General features: G+C 52.3%; 1 protein-coding gene across 1 annotated transcript in view; it reads left to right on the top strand.

Annotated features, from left to right (window-relative positions):
• Positions 1 to 17,075, top strand: part of VSTM4 (V-set and transmembrane domain containing 4) — a 100,299-nt gene that overhangs the window by 71,061 nt on the left and 12,163 nt on the right. Inside the window, exons 6-7 of the mRNA XM_070431978.1 lie at positions 3,716 to 3,822; positions 5,134 to 5,195. Coding sequence (XP_070288079.1) covers positions 3,716 to 3,822; positions 5,134 to 5,195 — 169 coding nt within the window. The remainder of the gene's footprint in view (positions 1 to 3,715; positions 3,823 to 5,133; positions 5,196 to 17,075) is intronic.

Below are 17,075 nucleotides of genomic sequence, written 5' to 3' on the forward strand. Positions count from 1 at the left end.
TGAGGGGTGGGAGGGAGGAAGAGGTGGAGCTCAGAGGGTTTCTATGGCACTGAAATTGTTCTGAAGGGCACTACAGTGGACACATTACACTATTCATCTAAACGCATAGGATGTACAGCACCAAGAATGAACCCTAAGGTAAATTGTGTACTTCGGGTAATAATGATGTGTCAATGTAGTCTTATCAACGATAACAAATGTACCACTTTGGTAGGGGATATTGATAACAGGGGAGGAGGCTATGCATCTGGGGGAGGGGGCAAGGGTATGGGGAAATCTCTGTATATTCCCCTCAATTTTGCTATGAACCTAAAACTTCTCTGAAGAATGAAGTCTGTAGCCCAGCTGGAGTGCCTCAGTGGTTGAGTGTTGACCTATGAACCAGGAGGTCACCGTTCCATTCCTGGTCAGGGCACATGCCCAGGTTGTGGGCTCAATTCCCAGTAAGGGGGCATGCAGGAGGTGGCCGATCAATGATTGTTTCTCATCATGATGTTTCTATCTCTTTCTTCCTCTCCCTTCCTCTCTGAAATCAATAATGTGGTGTGTGTGTGTGTGTGTGTGTGTGTGTGTATTTTAAATGGAGTCTACAAGAAAAACACAACAAGAGGAAAAGACTGGAAATAAAGGTTTGTGTTGGGTATTTGTGCAGGTTGTGTTTTGGTTCTGGTAGACTTATTTTCTTTTTTCGCAATGCCTATAATTACCATTTTAAAACATAAACATACCTAGCTGGTTTGGCTCAGAGGATAGAGCATCAGCCCACAGACTGAAGGGTCCCAGGTTCCATCCCAGTCAAGGACATGTACCTCTGTTTTGGGCTCGATCCCCAGCCTTGGTTGGGGCACATGGAGGAAGCAACCAATTGATGTGTCTCTCTCACATGAATGTGTGTCTCTCTCTCTGTCTCTCCTCCCTCCACCCTCTCTAAAAAACAAATAAATACATAAATAAATAAAATAAAACATGAACATGTATTAACTTATAATAGAAATGCCTAACCCACTGAGGCGTATCAGCCAGGGAAAAAGTTAAAGTTTTTAAAAGTATCTATAATAATAAAAGCATAATATGCTAAGTAGACCAGACAGCTGAACGACCTTACGGACATCATTCCAGAGGTCTTTCCGGATGAAGCTGCCACAGTGGGGGCTGAGGCAGAGGCGGTTGGGGTTGATCAGGCAGGCAGGTGAGCGTTTAGGGGTGATCAGGCAGGCAGGCAGACAAGTGGTTAGGAGCCAGCAGTCCCAGATTGTGAGAGGGATGTCCGACTGCCAGTTTAGGTCCAATCCCACAGGGATTCGGCAGTCAGACATCCCCCGAGGGGTCTTGGATTGCGAGAGGGTGCAGGCTGGGCTGAGGGAACCCCCTCCTCCATGCATGAATTTCATGCACCGAGCCTCTAGTCTATAATAATAAAAGCACAATATGCTAATTAGACTGGACATCCTTCCAGATGAAACTGTGGCTGTGAGGGCCGAACCCCTTGCATGAATTTCATGCATCAGGCCTCTAGCATATGTATATATATAGTGATTCCTCTCCCTATCCTGCTTCTGTTTATTCCTCAGCACCCCATTCTAAGAAACCATATGAATACTTGCAGAGTGTCTTTATGTATGCATATGGAAATACAGATATTCTTATTGTCCCCTATTTTTATTCAAAAAGTATCACATTTTACACATTTTCCAGCACCTAGATTTTTTCACTTAGCATTGTATCTTTTCTTATCAGTGCACAATGGCGTCTTCATTCCTTCTTACAGCCACAGAGGACTCCAGGTGTGGGTTTGTGGAGTCCCCACATTCCTCAGCCAATCCCCTGCTGAGGGACAGTGGATTGTTTTCAGTCTGTTGCTGTTACCAACAGGACTGTAATAATGCCTCATACATACATTTTCATACATGTGCAAGAATAGCCACAGAATAAATTCCTGGAGGTGAAATTTCCAGGTCAAAAAGTAGAAGCCTTGCCCTAGCTGGTTTGGCTCAGCAGGTAGAGCGTCGGCCTGCAGACTGAAGGGTCCCGAGCACATGCCCAGGTTGTGGGCTTGATCCCCAGTTGGGGTGTGCAGGAGGCAGCCAATCAACGATTCTCTCTCATCATTGATGTTCCCATCTCTCCATCTTTCTTCTTCTCTGAAATAAAAAAAAAGTACATATACTTAAAAAGAAAAGAAAAGTAGAAGCCTCTGTAAACCTGATAGTCCATGTTATTCTGACTTCTAAGTGTTTCCCACCAGGAAGGGTTTACACTCGCACCAGCTGTACTTCTGAGCACCTGACTCCTATACCCTTGCCAGAAACTGCTTTGCCTTAAATTTGATGATTGTTCTTCTGATATGTGGAGCAAGGAAGTGCACTATGTTTTAATTTGGGTTCCTTTCATGAGTTTTATTTTTATTTTTTAAAAATATATTTTTATTGATTTCAGAGAGGAAGGGAGAGAGATAGAAACATCAGTGATGTGAGAGAATCATTGACCAGCTGCCTCTTGCACACCCACACTGGGGTAGAGCCCACAACCGGGGCATGTGCCCTGACCAGGAACGGAATGGTGACGTTCTGGTCCATAGGCCGGTGCTCACCACTGAGCCACGCAGCCAGGCCCTTCCATGAGTTTTAGCTTGTTTTCATGTAAGAGCCTTTCCTCTTACCTATGAAGCTATTTACCACCTTCATTTTGATTATTAGCAGGTGGCCATATTCTTACGGATTTCTAGAAGTTCTTTATTAGGAAGAGAGCCTGTCGTAGTGACTGTGCCTCCCTGGCTGGGCAATGCGACCAAAGACAGAGCTTCTATAAGGGGCTGCCCTCTGGGTTGCTAGAGCCAATAGGATGCATTTGAAATAAGACTGACGGCCATTGCAGAAAGCATGTGGACCCACCCCACCTGCAGCATCAGGAACAGATTTCACGTCAGGACGGTCTGTTCGCAGCTCTTGGTTGCCTGCTTACTAACATCATCACTCAGGGAAAGTCACTTAGCATCTGTCATCTTGGCTTTCTTACTGCGTAATCTCGGTTTCCTTACATTACCAGTAAGAAAACCGAGATGACGGGTGCTAAGTGCCTTTCCCTGAGTGACGATGTCAGTAGCTCATCAGCCCCGTCACTTTGGGGGACCCTGGAAAGGAGCTGACGCGCCGTCATTGAAGACAGCACGCGGGGTGACCTCACGTAGCCTCCTGAAGGTAGGGTGGTGGCAGCAGAGCGAACATGGACAGCGATGGACCCTCGGGACTCCCAGGGCCACTCCCAAGGTCCTGCTCACTGGCACAGGAGCTGCTGGGGTTTGAGTTTGTGAACCACACAGCTATGTGCAGGGCGTCCTGGCTTCAGGAGAACTCAAGCATAAGTTCCAGTGGTATCTTCACACCCTACTGGTGATGTAGCCAAGCCAGACTGTGCAGCCCGTGGAACCGGGTGTAAACCATCCAGCTATACATCCCTAGGCAGTGTAAACAGCTGGCCCTGATGTCTCCAGGGACTTTTGAACTTTGAACAACACATTGTCACTAACTAGCTCATCTCATCCCATCTCAGTGCCGACCTCCAGACATCTCTGGAGATGAGCAAAGAGCACCGATCCCAGTTCAGTGTGAGATCCATGGGGTACAAAGAACACAGGGAACCTTGGGCACTTTTGCTTCCCTCCCTTTTCCCTGGAACAAGCTGCCTTTGCCTTCACCAGGACCCTTTTCTCCTGCAGCTCAGGGGAGACTGTCACCAGCATGACCAGCTTGGCCCCCTTGCAGCCCAAGAAAGGAAAGAGGCGGAAGGAGAAGGCTGACGTTCCTCCCGAAGTGCCTGCCAAAGGTAGGAAGCCGGTGTGCCTCCCACCAGAAGGCACCGGGGCTGGTCCAGCAGTGGGCCCGGCTGTGACGTGGGAGCAGGAAGGGGAGAGGAGACGGTAGAGAACATGACATCTGTGATCTTACGGTCCAGAGAACCCCACCGAGATTCTGGTCACAACCGAGCCCCATCCCTGAGGTGGGTGGGGAGAGTCCATTGGGCCAGCATGGCTTTAGCTGGGAGGGGGAGGTTAACAGCCACAGATGGATTCCACAGTGGATTTCACTTTCAACTACCAGCATGCTCTGCACATAGAGGGGAGGGGAAGGAGGGGGTTCATTAAGGGAAAGAGGCCCTTTGATTGTTCTAAAGAGGTAAGCCAGGTATATAACTTTCTTTGGATTTGTTCTGAAAATAAAAGGTAGGTTATTCTTTGATTCTAGTTGTGACTTAGAGGAGCATAAATGAGGAGGATGGGTATTTCTGGAGGAGAGAAAAAACTGTGGCCAATTCAAGAGAAGTTCATACTTCAAAGAATTGGAAATATAGTTGGAAGTACTAGGATTGCCCAGGTGAACAATTTAATAACGAGGCAAGAAACATTTTGTCCCTCAGCTGGGGCTCCCAGGGTGTTCCCTAGGGACAGGTGGAGCCCTGGGCTGGGGCTGAGCAGTCACGGGGAAGCGGAGAGGCGGAAGGGCATGGCACCTGTGAGGCATAGCGAGTGAGGATATGGGGGGAAGGGGGCAGAGAGCCCTGCCGTGGCCAAACAGTGAGCTGCTGTGATGTCCCATTCAGTCAGCGTAGAGAGCGCCCTCCCTGAAGAAAAGTGGAAGTGAGCCCAGAGAGCCAAGTAGTGGAGCCTGGCTTTGAAGTGAGGTGTGTCTGACTTTCAAGGCCAAGTTCAAGTCTCAAATCATCCATAAACTAGCTACATGACCTTGGGGAAGGCCTCAGTTTCTTTCTCAGTTTCCACTCTCCCTGGTGACCAATGAGAGCTGCTGTGAGGGTCAGAGGTCGCTGCTGTCAGCCTCAATGTGCAGCTGGGACCGCGGGGCAGGTACCAGCGCCGCCTGTGCCTGCCCCTCCTCTTTCTCACCTGTACACCCGACCTCTCTGGAGCGGGCAGTGTTTTATGGAACCGGCTGAGGGGAGAGACTGACATGTCCAAAGCCTAGAAGGGCCACCCTCGGGTACCCCGATCCCAACCCGGAGTTCTCCATGGGCGTGGGAGGAGTCCAGGAGAGTCCACAGAGTACGTCGGTGATGCTCACGGTGTGTGGGTGAGGAGAGCCCGGGAGGAACCACAGCTGAACCGCTGCCTCACTCCCACAGCTCCCACAGCCGCCACGCCCCACAAGCTGAAGCTGCTGAAGCCACAAAGGAGAGACGCCCTGGTGAGTCAATCAATGCTGGTCCTTGTCCCCACGCCTTGCACACACTTCAGGTCCAGTGGTCCCTTGTTGACCCGAAGCCTGCGGTAAGTCCTGGTGCTGTGCCCGGGCGGGGGCGCTCAGCCTGCTCACCAGCCCTGGAGCAGCTCTCCTACCTGCCTAGTCCCCTCTCGGCTTCTCTGCAATCCAAGTGCCGTTCTTAGTACAAGTGCTGCTTTTCTCAGAGAGAAGAGAAAAGTCACCCTCAGGAATATATAAATAGGAAGTGGACCTGCTTGTATAAATGTACCTGTAACCACAGTGAAGAACCTTAAAAGATGGTGTAGCTTATATTTTGAAATAATTTTAGGTGACAGAGGAGGTGATCTAGTGCAGCGTCCGACCCCCAGCCCCGCTCTCCTGTGGGAGCGCCCTCCACAGCCGCAGGGCGTCCTCAACGCTAAGCGCTCCCCCAGCTCATCGCCGTCAGACACCTCAGACCTGACTGGGGCCAGCAGGTCCCTCATCGCTGTCTCCCAGGAGCTGCCCGGAGAGGCACCTCACCCAGTCGCCAGGCTTCTTCGCCTTTGTCAGGAGTCCCTGCCCTGCCCTGTCCTGAAGAGCAGTAGCCAGTTAATGCTTAGAATGTCCCCTGGTGGGTGTTTCTCTGAGTTCCTTGATGATCGGAATGGGTTGTAGAACAGCACAGAGGAGCATGATGTCACTGCATCTCACGCATGGGGGTGCGAATGACTCTTTGTCACCCGCTTACGGTGTTGTCTGCAGGCCTCCTCAGTGTGAAGTTACTGTTTTTCCTGTTCCGTAGTCTATTCATTAGAATCCACTCTCGGTCCAGTTCACACTCAAGGGAGGGAAGTTCAGCTCAGTCTTCTGAAGGGAGCAGCAGCAAAGAATTTGTAGACCTGTCAAAACCATCACAGCAATTAATATTTTGTCCTGTCTGGGTAGTTGAGGTCCTGATGCGCCGAGGTTGTGGGTTCAGACCCTTGTCAGGGCACATACAAGAAGCAACCAATGAATGCACAAATAAGTGGAACAACAAATCTATGTCTCTCTCTCTCTTTTTCTCTCTGTCTAAAATCAATCAATCAATAAAAATGTAAAATAAATAAATATTTTAGGGAGATTCATCAAGGCTATGCAGATATTCTGTTGCCCCTTAAACTTGGCCCACTACCTTTAGCATTCATCAGTGGATGTTGCTATGGTGTGTTAATGGTGATTTGCTATTTTCCTCAATCGGTCCACATTTACTATTTTAAATTCTTTCGTAAGGAACAGATGGACCCCTTCCCTCATCTATTTATTCACTAATTTATGTCAGTGTGGTGCTTGGGTATTTTATGGTCTTCGTTTCTAATCATACTGTTGCTTATTATTGTTCATCGGTTGTGCAGGAGAGAGAGGGAGAAAAGCTGGCAAAGCTATTCTAAAACGTGTATGTCCTGCCAAGGGCCAAGCTATTCTTGAAGGAAAAGGACAAAGTGGAGAAGTTAAATACCAACTCCAAAGATTTACATTAAAGCACAGTAATTTAGTGTGGTGATAGCACAAAGGTAGACAAATAGACCAAAGGAACAGAATCAAGAACTCAAACCGATCTACATGTTTGTCCTCACTTGATTTATTACAGAAGTGGCATCACAGTGTGGTGAGGAGGGTTATCTTTTCAGTGTGAGATAATGGGCCTCTTGGACCATCTACTAGTAAACCACGGAGATTCAGAGCCCCTACCTCACACCACACACAAGTCTAGAGAAGGAGCAGAGACTGAAGGAAAAATAAAGCTTCCTAAAGACAGCATATCTCCCGAACGTCGGGGTAGGCAAAGGTTTTTTAAACAAGACATAAAAGAAAAGATTGAAACATTTGGATTATGTTGGAATTTAGAAGGTCTATTCTGATTAAAGCTGTGAATACAAGAATGAAAAGACAGGCCAGAGATTGGGTGGGCGGATCCTGTCCTCCGTACGTCTGACAAAGGACTGTCTACCACAGAGTACAGGACACCTATGAAGCAAGAAGAAGTGACAGTGTCACAAAACACAGGGGGAGTCTGAAACGTGCACGTCATACAGCAGAGGTACAAATACCAATAAGCTCGTGAAAATGAGTTCACCTCATTGGCGTCAGGTGAAAAGCATGAAGCAGTTCACTCCCCCAGGATGACTGACATGAAATACTTGCATTTTTTATGCCTGTTTTTCTCTGATCCCTTTGGAATTTAGGAACGATCCAGTTGTATCTGTTTGTCAGATTCTTTTTTATTTTACTTTGTTTTATATTTCAATAATCTTTGCTAGTTTCATTGGTCTTAGCACTACATTGTAATCAACTGTTTCAACTTAGCTTTTACTCTTCCTGGAGTTCAGTGTCTTCCCCCTCCTCTTCCTTTGCCTTTACATTTGAGCAATTTGTCTTGAGGGAAATCTAGTCCGTAAACTTTCCCACTATGTTCTGGGAAACATGCTGGGTGTGTTATGTGCATCCCTGTTCACATCACATATTGTTCAAGATAAACGCCCAGCTCTTACCGTGACCTACAACCCCTGTGTCATGTAAGCCACGTATGTAATTCACATGTTCTAGTGGCGAGAGTAATGATGTGAAAAGAAACAGATGAAACCAATTTTAATAATATGGCTTATTTAACCCATTACCTCAAAAATATTATCACTCAAACATATAATCAATATAAAATTATTAATGAAACACTTACATGCTTTGTTCAACTAAATGTTCAGAACCCAGTGCGTGTGTTCCACGTGCTGCACTCAGGGCGGAGCCACGTTCCAGGTGCTGAGGAGCCACATGTGGCTGGCGGCTGCCGCGTCGGACAGCACGGCCCTACGCGGTCTAGATCCCATTACCTCTCAGACATAATTTTTACTACCACTCCCTTCCCCTCCCCCTCCGGCCACCCTGGCCTCCCTGCTAGTCCTTAAACAACCCAAAAGGTCTGCAAGGGCCTTTGCAGCCGCTGTCCGCTCTTCCTTCCTGCCCTCCGCCTGTGGCTTATCACTCACCCCCTGGGGTCTCTATGCACACGCACCCCAGTGCAGAAGCTTTTGGAGATCTTGCGTAAAACACGCCGCCACTGACGGCTCCCCGGCAGAGGTGCTCTCACAAACTTACATTTTTACTTGTTCACTGCCTCTCTTTCCTACCAGAATGCAAAGTCTGTGAAGGCAGGGAGCATGCCTGCGGCCGGGGCTGCGTGCCCACGCCCAGTGCAGTGCCCAGCAGATGGGAGTGTCAGTGATGCCGACACCAGCTCTGCGCAGTCGGTCCTGCCGTCTGCTTTTGCACGTGGGGACAGTGAGAGGCGGCCTTACGGAAGGTCAGCAGCTGAGGGCGGCAGGCAGACTTGAACCTGGGTCCTTCTGAACCAGAACGTAAAGTGTGAACCAGCTCCTTGGAGGGTTTGCCTCTGAGTGGAGTCTGGGTCTCTATACCCGGCTGATGTCCTCGGTGGCTCAGCCTTGCCCGACCCTTGCCTCTCTGTGCCCAGGTCCCGCCCCCCCCCCCCCGCTTCTGTTGGAGAAGCTGGCTCACCTGTTTTCCAAAGGCAGCCTTTTGGCCCACAGTGCATTGTGGGCTCAGACAGTGTGATTCCATTTGGTTCACATCAAAAATTCTTCAGCGGTTCCGCTCTGTTGGCCACACTCATCCCTGAGTGCAGTGGCAGCGTTCTCCCCGGTTCCAGCAGATCTCGCTCCCGCAGTCAGCCTTCGGGGGGCGAGCTGAACACAAGGACACCTTTCCCTGTGCCAGCTCCCCTGCCTGTGAGCACCCCGCATCCCACCTGAGACTCAGTCTCCCCGAGATGGACAGGCTGAGCTCACTCGCCTCTCACTGCGCAGCCACTGCAGGTCAGTGTGGGCATGCGTGTACCTTTCAGATCTTTCATTCTTAATTCGGATATTTATCAACAGCCTCAAGAGTGACTGCGCCTTGTAAATGTCTCCACCTTCCATCCTCCCTGAGTAGCTTAAGGACCCGCTGTTTCTATCCCCCCTTCCCCACGGTAATAACAGCAGCAGCTACTTATTGCCGTTCTGTCGCCGTACCCGGGGGTCTGTCCAAAAGAGTGCTCTTTGCACGACATCGTATTTGACCCTCACAGTAAGCCCTGCTCCCGCCTAGCTCTGCGTGTGAGGACACACTGTTTAGGAAAAGTGAGTTCCTACGACTCACAGGGCGGGACTCCTTCTCGGTGGCCACAGTGCCACCCGTGGACCGCCTTTTGCGGAGCCATCAGGCTTGGATGGATCCCTTTCTGTCGTCCACCGCCAGGTGGTCCCCACCGATCATCGATCCGTTAAATAAAAACCAGCTGCACCCCGGCCTGTGGGGCACGAGATGCTGCCTTGGCAGTTCTGGCCGCTTGGAAACAGCGGCCTCCACAGCATTTTCAGAGATGGCGCTGGTCCTGACCACAGGTTTCCTTGTTGACTGTGTGCGTGTTTGTTTGCGCTGGAGATTTTTCACGGGAACTAAGTCCTGGGCAGTTCTGTTGCTTTTCAGAAAGATTCTCTGTTTTATGGACGTGCTCCCAATAATAGTGTTTTAAATTCCAAACTGTCCCCTGATCATTTCAGATAGGAAAAGACTTAACATTTTCTCTACCAACAAGAAACGAGTGAGTTTGGGAACTAGTTTGCAGTTACTACAAAGCACAATCAGGGAAGGCGCTGGCCGGAGCCGGGCCTCGGTCTGAGCAGCAGTCCAGGCCTCGCCTGAGGTTTTAGTTAAACTGAGATTTATTTTCCCAGGAGGCAGCATCAACCCTGGCTCACGCTGGTCAATATTTACCTCTCAGATCAATAAGTCTTGATGGCCGCCGAGACTTAGTCAATAGTTGCTTGACTCACGCAGGCTTTGGTGGGCAATTTAGAAAATAGCTTGGAGGCGTATTTTCGGGGGCCTTTGTGCCCGTTTAGGCGTTTAATTCTGTAATTTTTCATTTTTCCACCATCTCCGTGAAGCAGTGCTTCCTGGGGCGGCCAGGCCTCTGGGCCCAACAGCCCTTTTGCCTGGTGTGATGGTGACAGGCTCAACCTGTCCACTGCCTCCATGGACCATTGACTGGAAGGGAGAACCTCCGTTTACTGAGCACCTACTGTGTGCCAGTTCCTCTGCCAGGGCCTTGATGGCCTCATTTCTCATCTCAAGTGTGCACGTCAGCTCTTGGTGGACCCCCGTGTCCAGGTAAACTCGAGGAGCTGGGCCCTGTGTGTCACCCGCAAAGCGCTAGCAAGTGGCAGCACTTCATGAGGTCCGAGGCAGCGTGGTGCTGGTGAGGAGTGTATGTGCCAGAGACTGACAGTGGCTGGAAGTTAAAAAAAATGAGAGGAAAGAAGAAAAAAGAGGCAAGAGAAGCATTTAAACATTTTATAACCAAGGTATGGAGACTGCCCTCCACATTTGTAGCAAAACAGCCAAACACAAGCAGCTGCCCTCACAGCCGGCCAGCAGGTGCTGAGGCCCATGGCCGCGCAGGCTTTCTGCCGGTCAGGGGGTCTGACGCACTCAGCTTGCCTGGCCTGTGCACACAGGGAGTCTCATTCCAGTGTCCTCGTTCTTCATCCTCTGGGGGCCAGAGCACTTCCACAAAATTCAAACGTGTATTGTCCCTTTAATCGGGGTGGGGAGGGGCACTTCAAAGACCCCTGGAAGCCTCCTGGGGACCCCTTTCCTTCCCTTGGTGGGGTGTCCCCACAGTAGAGCTCCCAGCACCCTTGGTGCTGATTCCCACCGATTCCCACTGTCAGGAAAGGCTGTCCCTGCCTCCTGGTCTGGGAGAGTGAGAAAGGCGGGCCCTGCTTCATTCACATCGCTGGGCTGCAGAGGGGGTTAGAAGGGGCGCGGAGGGGTGGGGAGAGACCCGAGGGGAGAGGAAGCAGTGCAGAAGGGGAGGCAGACCTCAGCTCCAGCCCTCCAGCCTCCAGCAGCCAAGGACACCAAAGCTGACGGAAAGGGAAGAGATGTCACCCTCTGGGCTAAAGGCACTTTCCTGCCCTCCTCTGCCCTTGGTCGGAGCCCACCCTCGTCGCGAGGTGGCCCTGCCCACTCTGGCGTGCTGGCTCCCGCAGCCCTGGGTGCAGGGAGGGCGTCCTGGCATCTGCAGCCCTGGGTGCGGGGAGGGCGTCCTGGCATCTGCAGCCCTGGGTGCAGGGAGGGCGTCCTGGCATCTGCAGCCCTGGGTGGGAGGAGGGCGTCCTGGCATCTGCAGCCTTGGGTTCGGGGAGGGCGTCCTCCTGCTCCCGGAGAAGGTGATTGCTGTGAGCAGAGACGAGACAGAAAGTCGGGAACGTCTGGGCTATGGTCCCACACGCTGCCCAGGGGCCTCCTGCATCCGGTCTCATCCCTCCCCACGTGGCTGCCTAGGGGCTTGCCTCCGTCCCAGCGCTGTCCATGTCATTCCCCTTAGGACACTCTCGCGGCTCCTTCCCTTCCAGGATGGGGCGTGGCTTGCTGTGAAGGCAGGGGCTCACAGGCCTGCCCACCTGTCTCCTGCTCTGCCTGGCACCCCGCCAATCTAGGTCCTCTTCCCAGTGGCCCCACGGCCTCTGTCCTCCCACCCACAGAGCTGGCAACTCCCCTGCAAGATGTGTTCACTCAGCACCTTCTTTTTGAGGCCTCCTGCCCCTTCAGTCCCCTTTTCCACAAATCTAGGTTCACCCGGACCTCAGAATTAATACCCGTGTGGGCCAGGGCCCTTCCCATCACCACCCTTCGTGACACGTCTCAGTTAATCTGTTCCTTCTGCTTCCTGGATGCACCTATGCGCTGTCCCTGGAGGCAACAGGGCTCACCTGCCATTGCCCAGCTACCTGCTCTCCTCCAGCCACTCCCAGGCGGGCAGGCCGCTGCGCTTCCCCACCTCCCAATGCTGGCCGGCCCGGGGCTCCTTTCTCCTTGAACACATTGCCTGAGAGCAGCAACCTGTGCAGCCCATTTTCTCTCCAACCGGGGTCTTCAAGCCACTCCCAAACTGGTTTTCCTGACTGACCGTGGGACACCCCCTGGAAGCTGCACACATCCCCACACTTGCCCTGGCACACCCGCCCGCCTCGCCTTCCCCGCCTGCTGCACCCGCAGCCCTGCCCTGGGGAGCGGCTGTCCTGTCCAGGTCTAGCTGCCCCCTCCCTCAGCCCCGTTCCCTGGGACCCAGCCTCCCTGTTACGTTTTGGGGTGCCCAGGCTCGACCCTTTCCTCCTGTCGCTGCCCAACTGGCTCACACGCTCACCACCTCCCTGTCCACCTGCTGCCAGGGCCTCTCCTGGGCCCGCAGCCCTGGCCTCACCTGTGCTTCAGCGCTTCCTCCTCCACCTTGAAGTGTTCACCGGCCCGACCTGTTCACCGGCCCGACCTGACTTTCTCCCCCGTGGGAACCATGTGACCCCTACCCTTCTCACACTGTGAAGGTCAGGTGCACTGTCCACACCTAAGTACAGACACGGACCTGTTCTTTAACTGTGCTGACATACACGTAACCTAAGATTTACTACCTGTTGTAAGTGAACATCTCAGTAGTGTTAAGCACATTCACGTTGTTGAGCCAACAATCCCCAGAAATCTTTCATCATGCCACTCCGTGCTCACCAAACACTCTCTCCCCTCCACAGCCCTGCAAACCACCCTCCCACCTTCTTCTCTCTGACCCACCCTCTGGGTATCCCACGCGGGTGGCCTCACTCAGTGTTTGTCCGTGACTGGCTTATTTCCCTTGGCATAATGTCGTCAAGGATCATCCATGTTGCAGCATGTGTCCGCATTTCCCTTCTTTCCAAAGCAGAGTGATACTGCGCTGTGTGTCCACGCCACATCCTGCCTACCCTGCATCGTCCCTGGGCGCTCGGCTTGCTACGGGAATAATGCTGCGGTGAATACGGATGTGCAAGCCTCTTTGAGTCCCTGCTTTCCATCCTTTTGTATGTGTACCTAGGAGTGAAATTGCTGAAGGAAAATCACATGGTAGTTCTATTTCTAATGTTCTGAGGGAATGAAATGGCAGTTTTCCATAGCAGCTGCACGAGTTCACATTCCCACCAGGGAATGTCGAGCATCAGGGTTCTGACTTCCCTACGTCCTCTCCAACACTTAGCACTTGGCTTTTTGATAACAGCCACGTGGACGGCTGTGAGATGGCATCTCGCTGTGGTTTTGATTGTTGTTTCCTTGATGATCAGCGGTGCTCTTTCTGTTGTTGAATTGTAGGAGTTCTCTCTCTCTCTCTCTCTCTCTCTCTCTCTATATATATATATATATAATCTTTTTGGATATTTATCTCTTATCAGATACATAATTTGCGAGTATTTCCACCCATTATGTCCGGTGCTTTTCCCTCTCTTGATTATGTCCTTTGATGCACGTGTTACGTTTTCACTAGCGCTAATTTTAAAGTCACCAAGAACCTGTCTTCCTCATTCCTGTGTCCCCAGTAGAGAACCTGGGATTCGCAGCGTGTGCGTGAAACGGACAAATGATTGCGGGCAGGTGTCTGAGGCCGGAGCTCTGACTCTTCACTGCTCCCTGCGGGGTCCGTGGGCCGGCAGCCTGGGTGTCACCCAGACGTTGTAGGCCCCGCCCTAGAGCTGCTGATCTCACATCGGCATCAACAGAACGACCCCCGGTAAATGCGAGGAACATCCAAGAGCAGACACGGGCGGCTCTGGGTTGCACCCTCTGCCGGGTCCCTGCCAGCAGGACAGTCGCTGCGGCTGCCTCCAGGGGGACCTGCTGACCCCGTTGGAAGGGAGTTCAGCCGCGAGGAACTGTGGGCTTTTCTTATTTAATCGACAAAGAAATGTAAACCCGAGGATCTGCTTCGAAAGGGCACTGTGACTCATCATTCCTGAGGACCTTTCTGGAGAGTCTGTCCCCCCTTCAGCTGGGGACAGCCCCGCCCGGTGACCCAGGGCCTTGTGCAGGTGGAATCTGACCTGCTTGTCTGTCGGGTTTAAAGTCTGCAGCAAACCCGCTGCAAGACCAGGGCGGGCGGGTGGACAGAACAGGAGCGCGCACTTCATGATCCTGGAGAGGGAACCTGCCTGAGACCCTGCCTCCCACCGGTGGTCAGCGGGCTGAGACCAGTGCCCTGCGCAGCGCCGGCCGAGTCAGGAAGAAGCCCCTTCGCCGGCCCGGTTCTCACGGCCCAGAACACACGGCCAGGACCAGAGCTGCTCTGAGCGGGAGAGAGAAGGCTTTGGGGCACACTCGGCACCGTGAGATTCTGGGAGGATTTCAGTAATAACCCAAATCCCAGCAACATGGTTCCCGAGGACACGCGCCTCAGGTTCGTGAGGGATGTTTGTAATAAGCCCGAGGATCCCTCTTGTTGTCGCTCATTTGCTCGATAGAACTGGTTTCAGATAGATGTGCATGAAAAGGATATATTAACCTGCATAAAATATGTGCATAATCTTGCTTTAAAATTAAAAAGGAAGAAACCCACAACCGCATGTACAATATATTACCCCGAGTAAAAGCCTTGGGAGAAACCCAGAGCTTCGCTGTGCCGCGCTGGTGCCGTTTCACAGAGATGCGCACTCGCGCTCCCTCGGCGCCCGCACGCCGCGGCGTCACGGGCCCTATGCGTGTGGACTGGAGGGAGGAGCGCGGGGAAACGCAAGTCATGGGTTTCCTGGGTTTCTTGCAGTCGGAGAGAGACGGGGCTCTCCCATGAGTGGGACGCGACCGTCAGGGAGAAGGGACCAGGCCTCCCGAAGTGGAAGTGGGAGCGTCTATGAGGGGCTGTTGGCCCTGACCTAGGCTGGCATGTCCTGGCAGCACAAGATTACTCCAAACCCTGCCCCCCACCCCATCCACAGGCAGCCACCAGGCGGGAGGCTCCTCAGCCACTCGGAGGCCAGTGGAGGCTGGTGGAGGCTCTGCTTTTATTAAGGGCAGGCCATGGCGCTGTTACTTCCAGGCAGTCCTTAGGACCCCTCCCAGAGACCACAAGGACCCTCCCCCAGAAGTGCCGCGAGGAACCGCCTGCTGGGTGGCTTTGTGCTAGGAGGGGGTGACTCTGGGCTGACCGCCTAGGCCGTGTGTCCCCGTACTGCATCACTGACTCACACCGGCCACTGTGCCGCCAGCCGCCCATTCAGTCTCCAGGCGTTTACTGAGCGCCCCCGACAGGCAGTGTGCACAGTGCCGTGGGGACAGGAGCATGGGCCTGGCAGTGCCTGGTGAAGGTGAATGGGTGGCAGAGAGGTGAACCTGGCCCAAGGTCCAGCAGACCTAGCCCATGAGCGCCCCCACCTGGCCACTCAGGCCTCCCCACCTGGCTGTCGTGGTCTTCCCACCAGGACGCACAGGCCTCCCCACTTGGCCACGCAGGCCTCCCCACTTGGCTGTGTGGCCTCCCCGCCTGGCCACGAGGCCTCCCTGGGGCCCAGGGTGCCAGCCTGGGACGGCCGAGTGTCTGCAGGCAGCGTCCCTGCAGAGCGCTAGCTTGCTTCCCTCTCTGCTCAGCGGATTTGCTGCCTTTATTGGGCATCTCATTGCCGCAGGCATTGCCCTACTGGGAAATTGTTTCTTAACTTTTCCACTCTATTTTATTTTTGTAATCTCATGGAACAATATCATTTGTGCTCAGATTTGATATTTAAAAAAACTTATTTCATTTAAAACCTCGGTTTTGAATGCAGAGCACTTCAGAGTGGTTATTAAAAGACTTTTTCAATCTCAGATTGAGAATACCAGAAATGAAGTGCCATTTCAGAAAAAGAGGAAAACATTACCATTGTATGTGTTGCATCCAGCGCGGCACTTATATCAGGAAGGAAATCTCTGTGAGATTCTGAGTTCAGGACAAGCTAGCAATACCTTTAAGGGGCTTTGTTTCTCTGGCTGATTCAATTTTACCTTATTATTATAACTTTCTGAAGCTGAATTTATGAACTCAACAAGCACGTGGGATGTCCCAAAGGCAGCAGCCTAGTGGATTTCTGATTAGCGCATGCATAGAGATATGAATACAAACTATGAATTCACTCGTATGCACCCATTGCCCACATTACATATGAACTCAACGAATGAGCTCACATATCTACTGCTGTTTATATCTCATCTTAATGCTTGGTTTATGCCCTGTACTTTGTGTCCATGACATAATGCAAGTGGTAGTGATGGTGATGATGCTGATGAAGGTGGTGATGACGATAGATGGTGATTGCAATGGTGGCGATGACGGTGATGAAGGTGGTGATGATGGTGATGATGCTACCTCCCAATGCAGGCACGACCCCAGTGCTGACATCGGGACAGCCCTAAGCATTGTTATTATCTCCGTCTCATAAATGAAGCCGGGGAGGCACAAAGAGGTAAATACAGCACAAGCTGCTGCAGCAGGAAGTGCCAGAGCTGGTCTGGCCAGACACCTGGCTTTCGGTCCCTGTTCTTCCCCACTGGGCTCTGGGCTCTGCTGTCTCTCAGCAAAAATGCTCAGGAAAGCCCTCCAACCATGTCAAACTTGCAGCCGGTGGGCCGCATGCCTCATTTAAACCTGCAGTTTCCTACATGCCAGGTGGCACTGAGCGTATCTCCCTAGGAACTAGGTGATATCAGCAGCGTGCTCCAGCCCACTCCTATCCAGGAGAGGGCAAGTCTATTTGGCATCCTGAAACCTGCCATTGTGGGGGGATTTCCACGTGGAATCGCCAAACGCTGCAAGTTACAGCCATTTTCTTGGAGAGCCAGTTCCTCAGCAAGTCCCAGGCCCGCTGGCTGAGGCCGTGAGCAGTGGCCCAGCCCCTGCCTGTGCGGCAGCCAGCCCCTCTGCAGCACCGCACGGCCATGTCCCCGCTGTTGGCCACAGGCATGTTCTTTCTGTGCCTGCGCTTCCACATGTGTATGTGACATGGCAAGAGT

This window comes from Myotis yumanensis, unplaced genomic scaffold, assembly GCF_028538775.1.
Source record: "Myotis yumanensis isolate MYYU_CA2020_CCGP unplaced genomic scaffold, mMyoYum1.0.hap1 SCAF_13, whole genome shotgun sequence".
NCBI lineage: Eukaryota > Metazoa > Chordata > Mammalia > Chiroptera > Vespertilionidae > Myotis > Myotis yumanensis.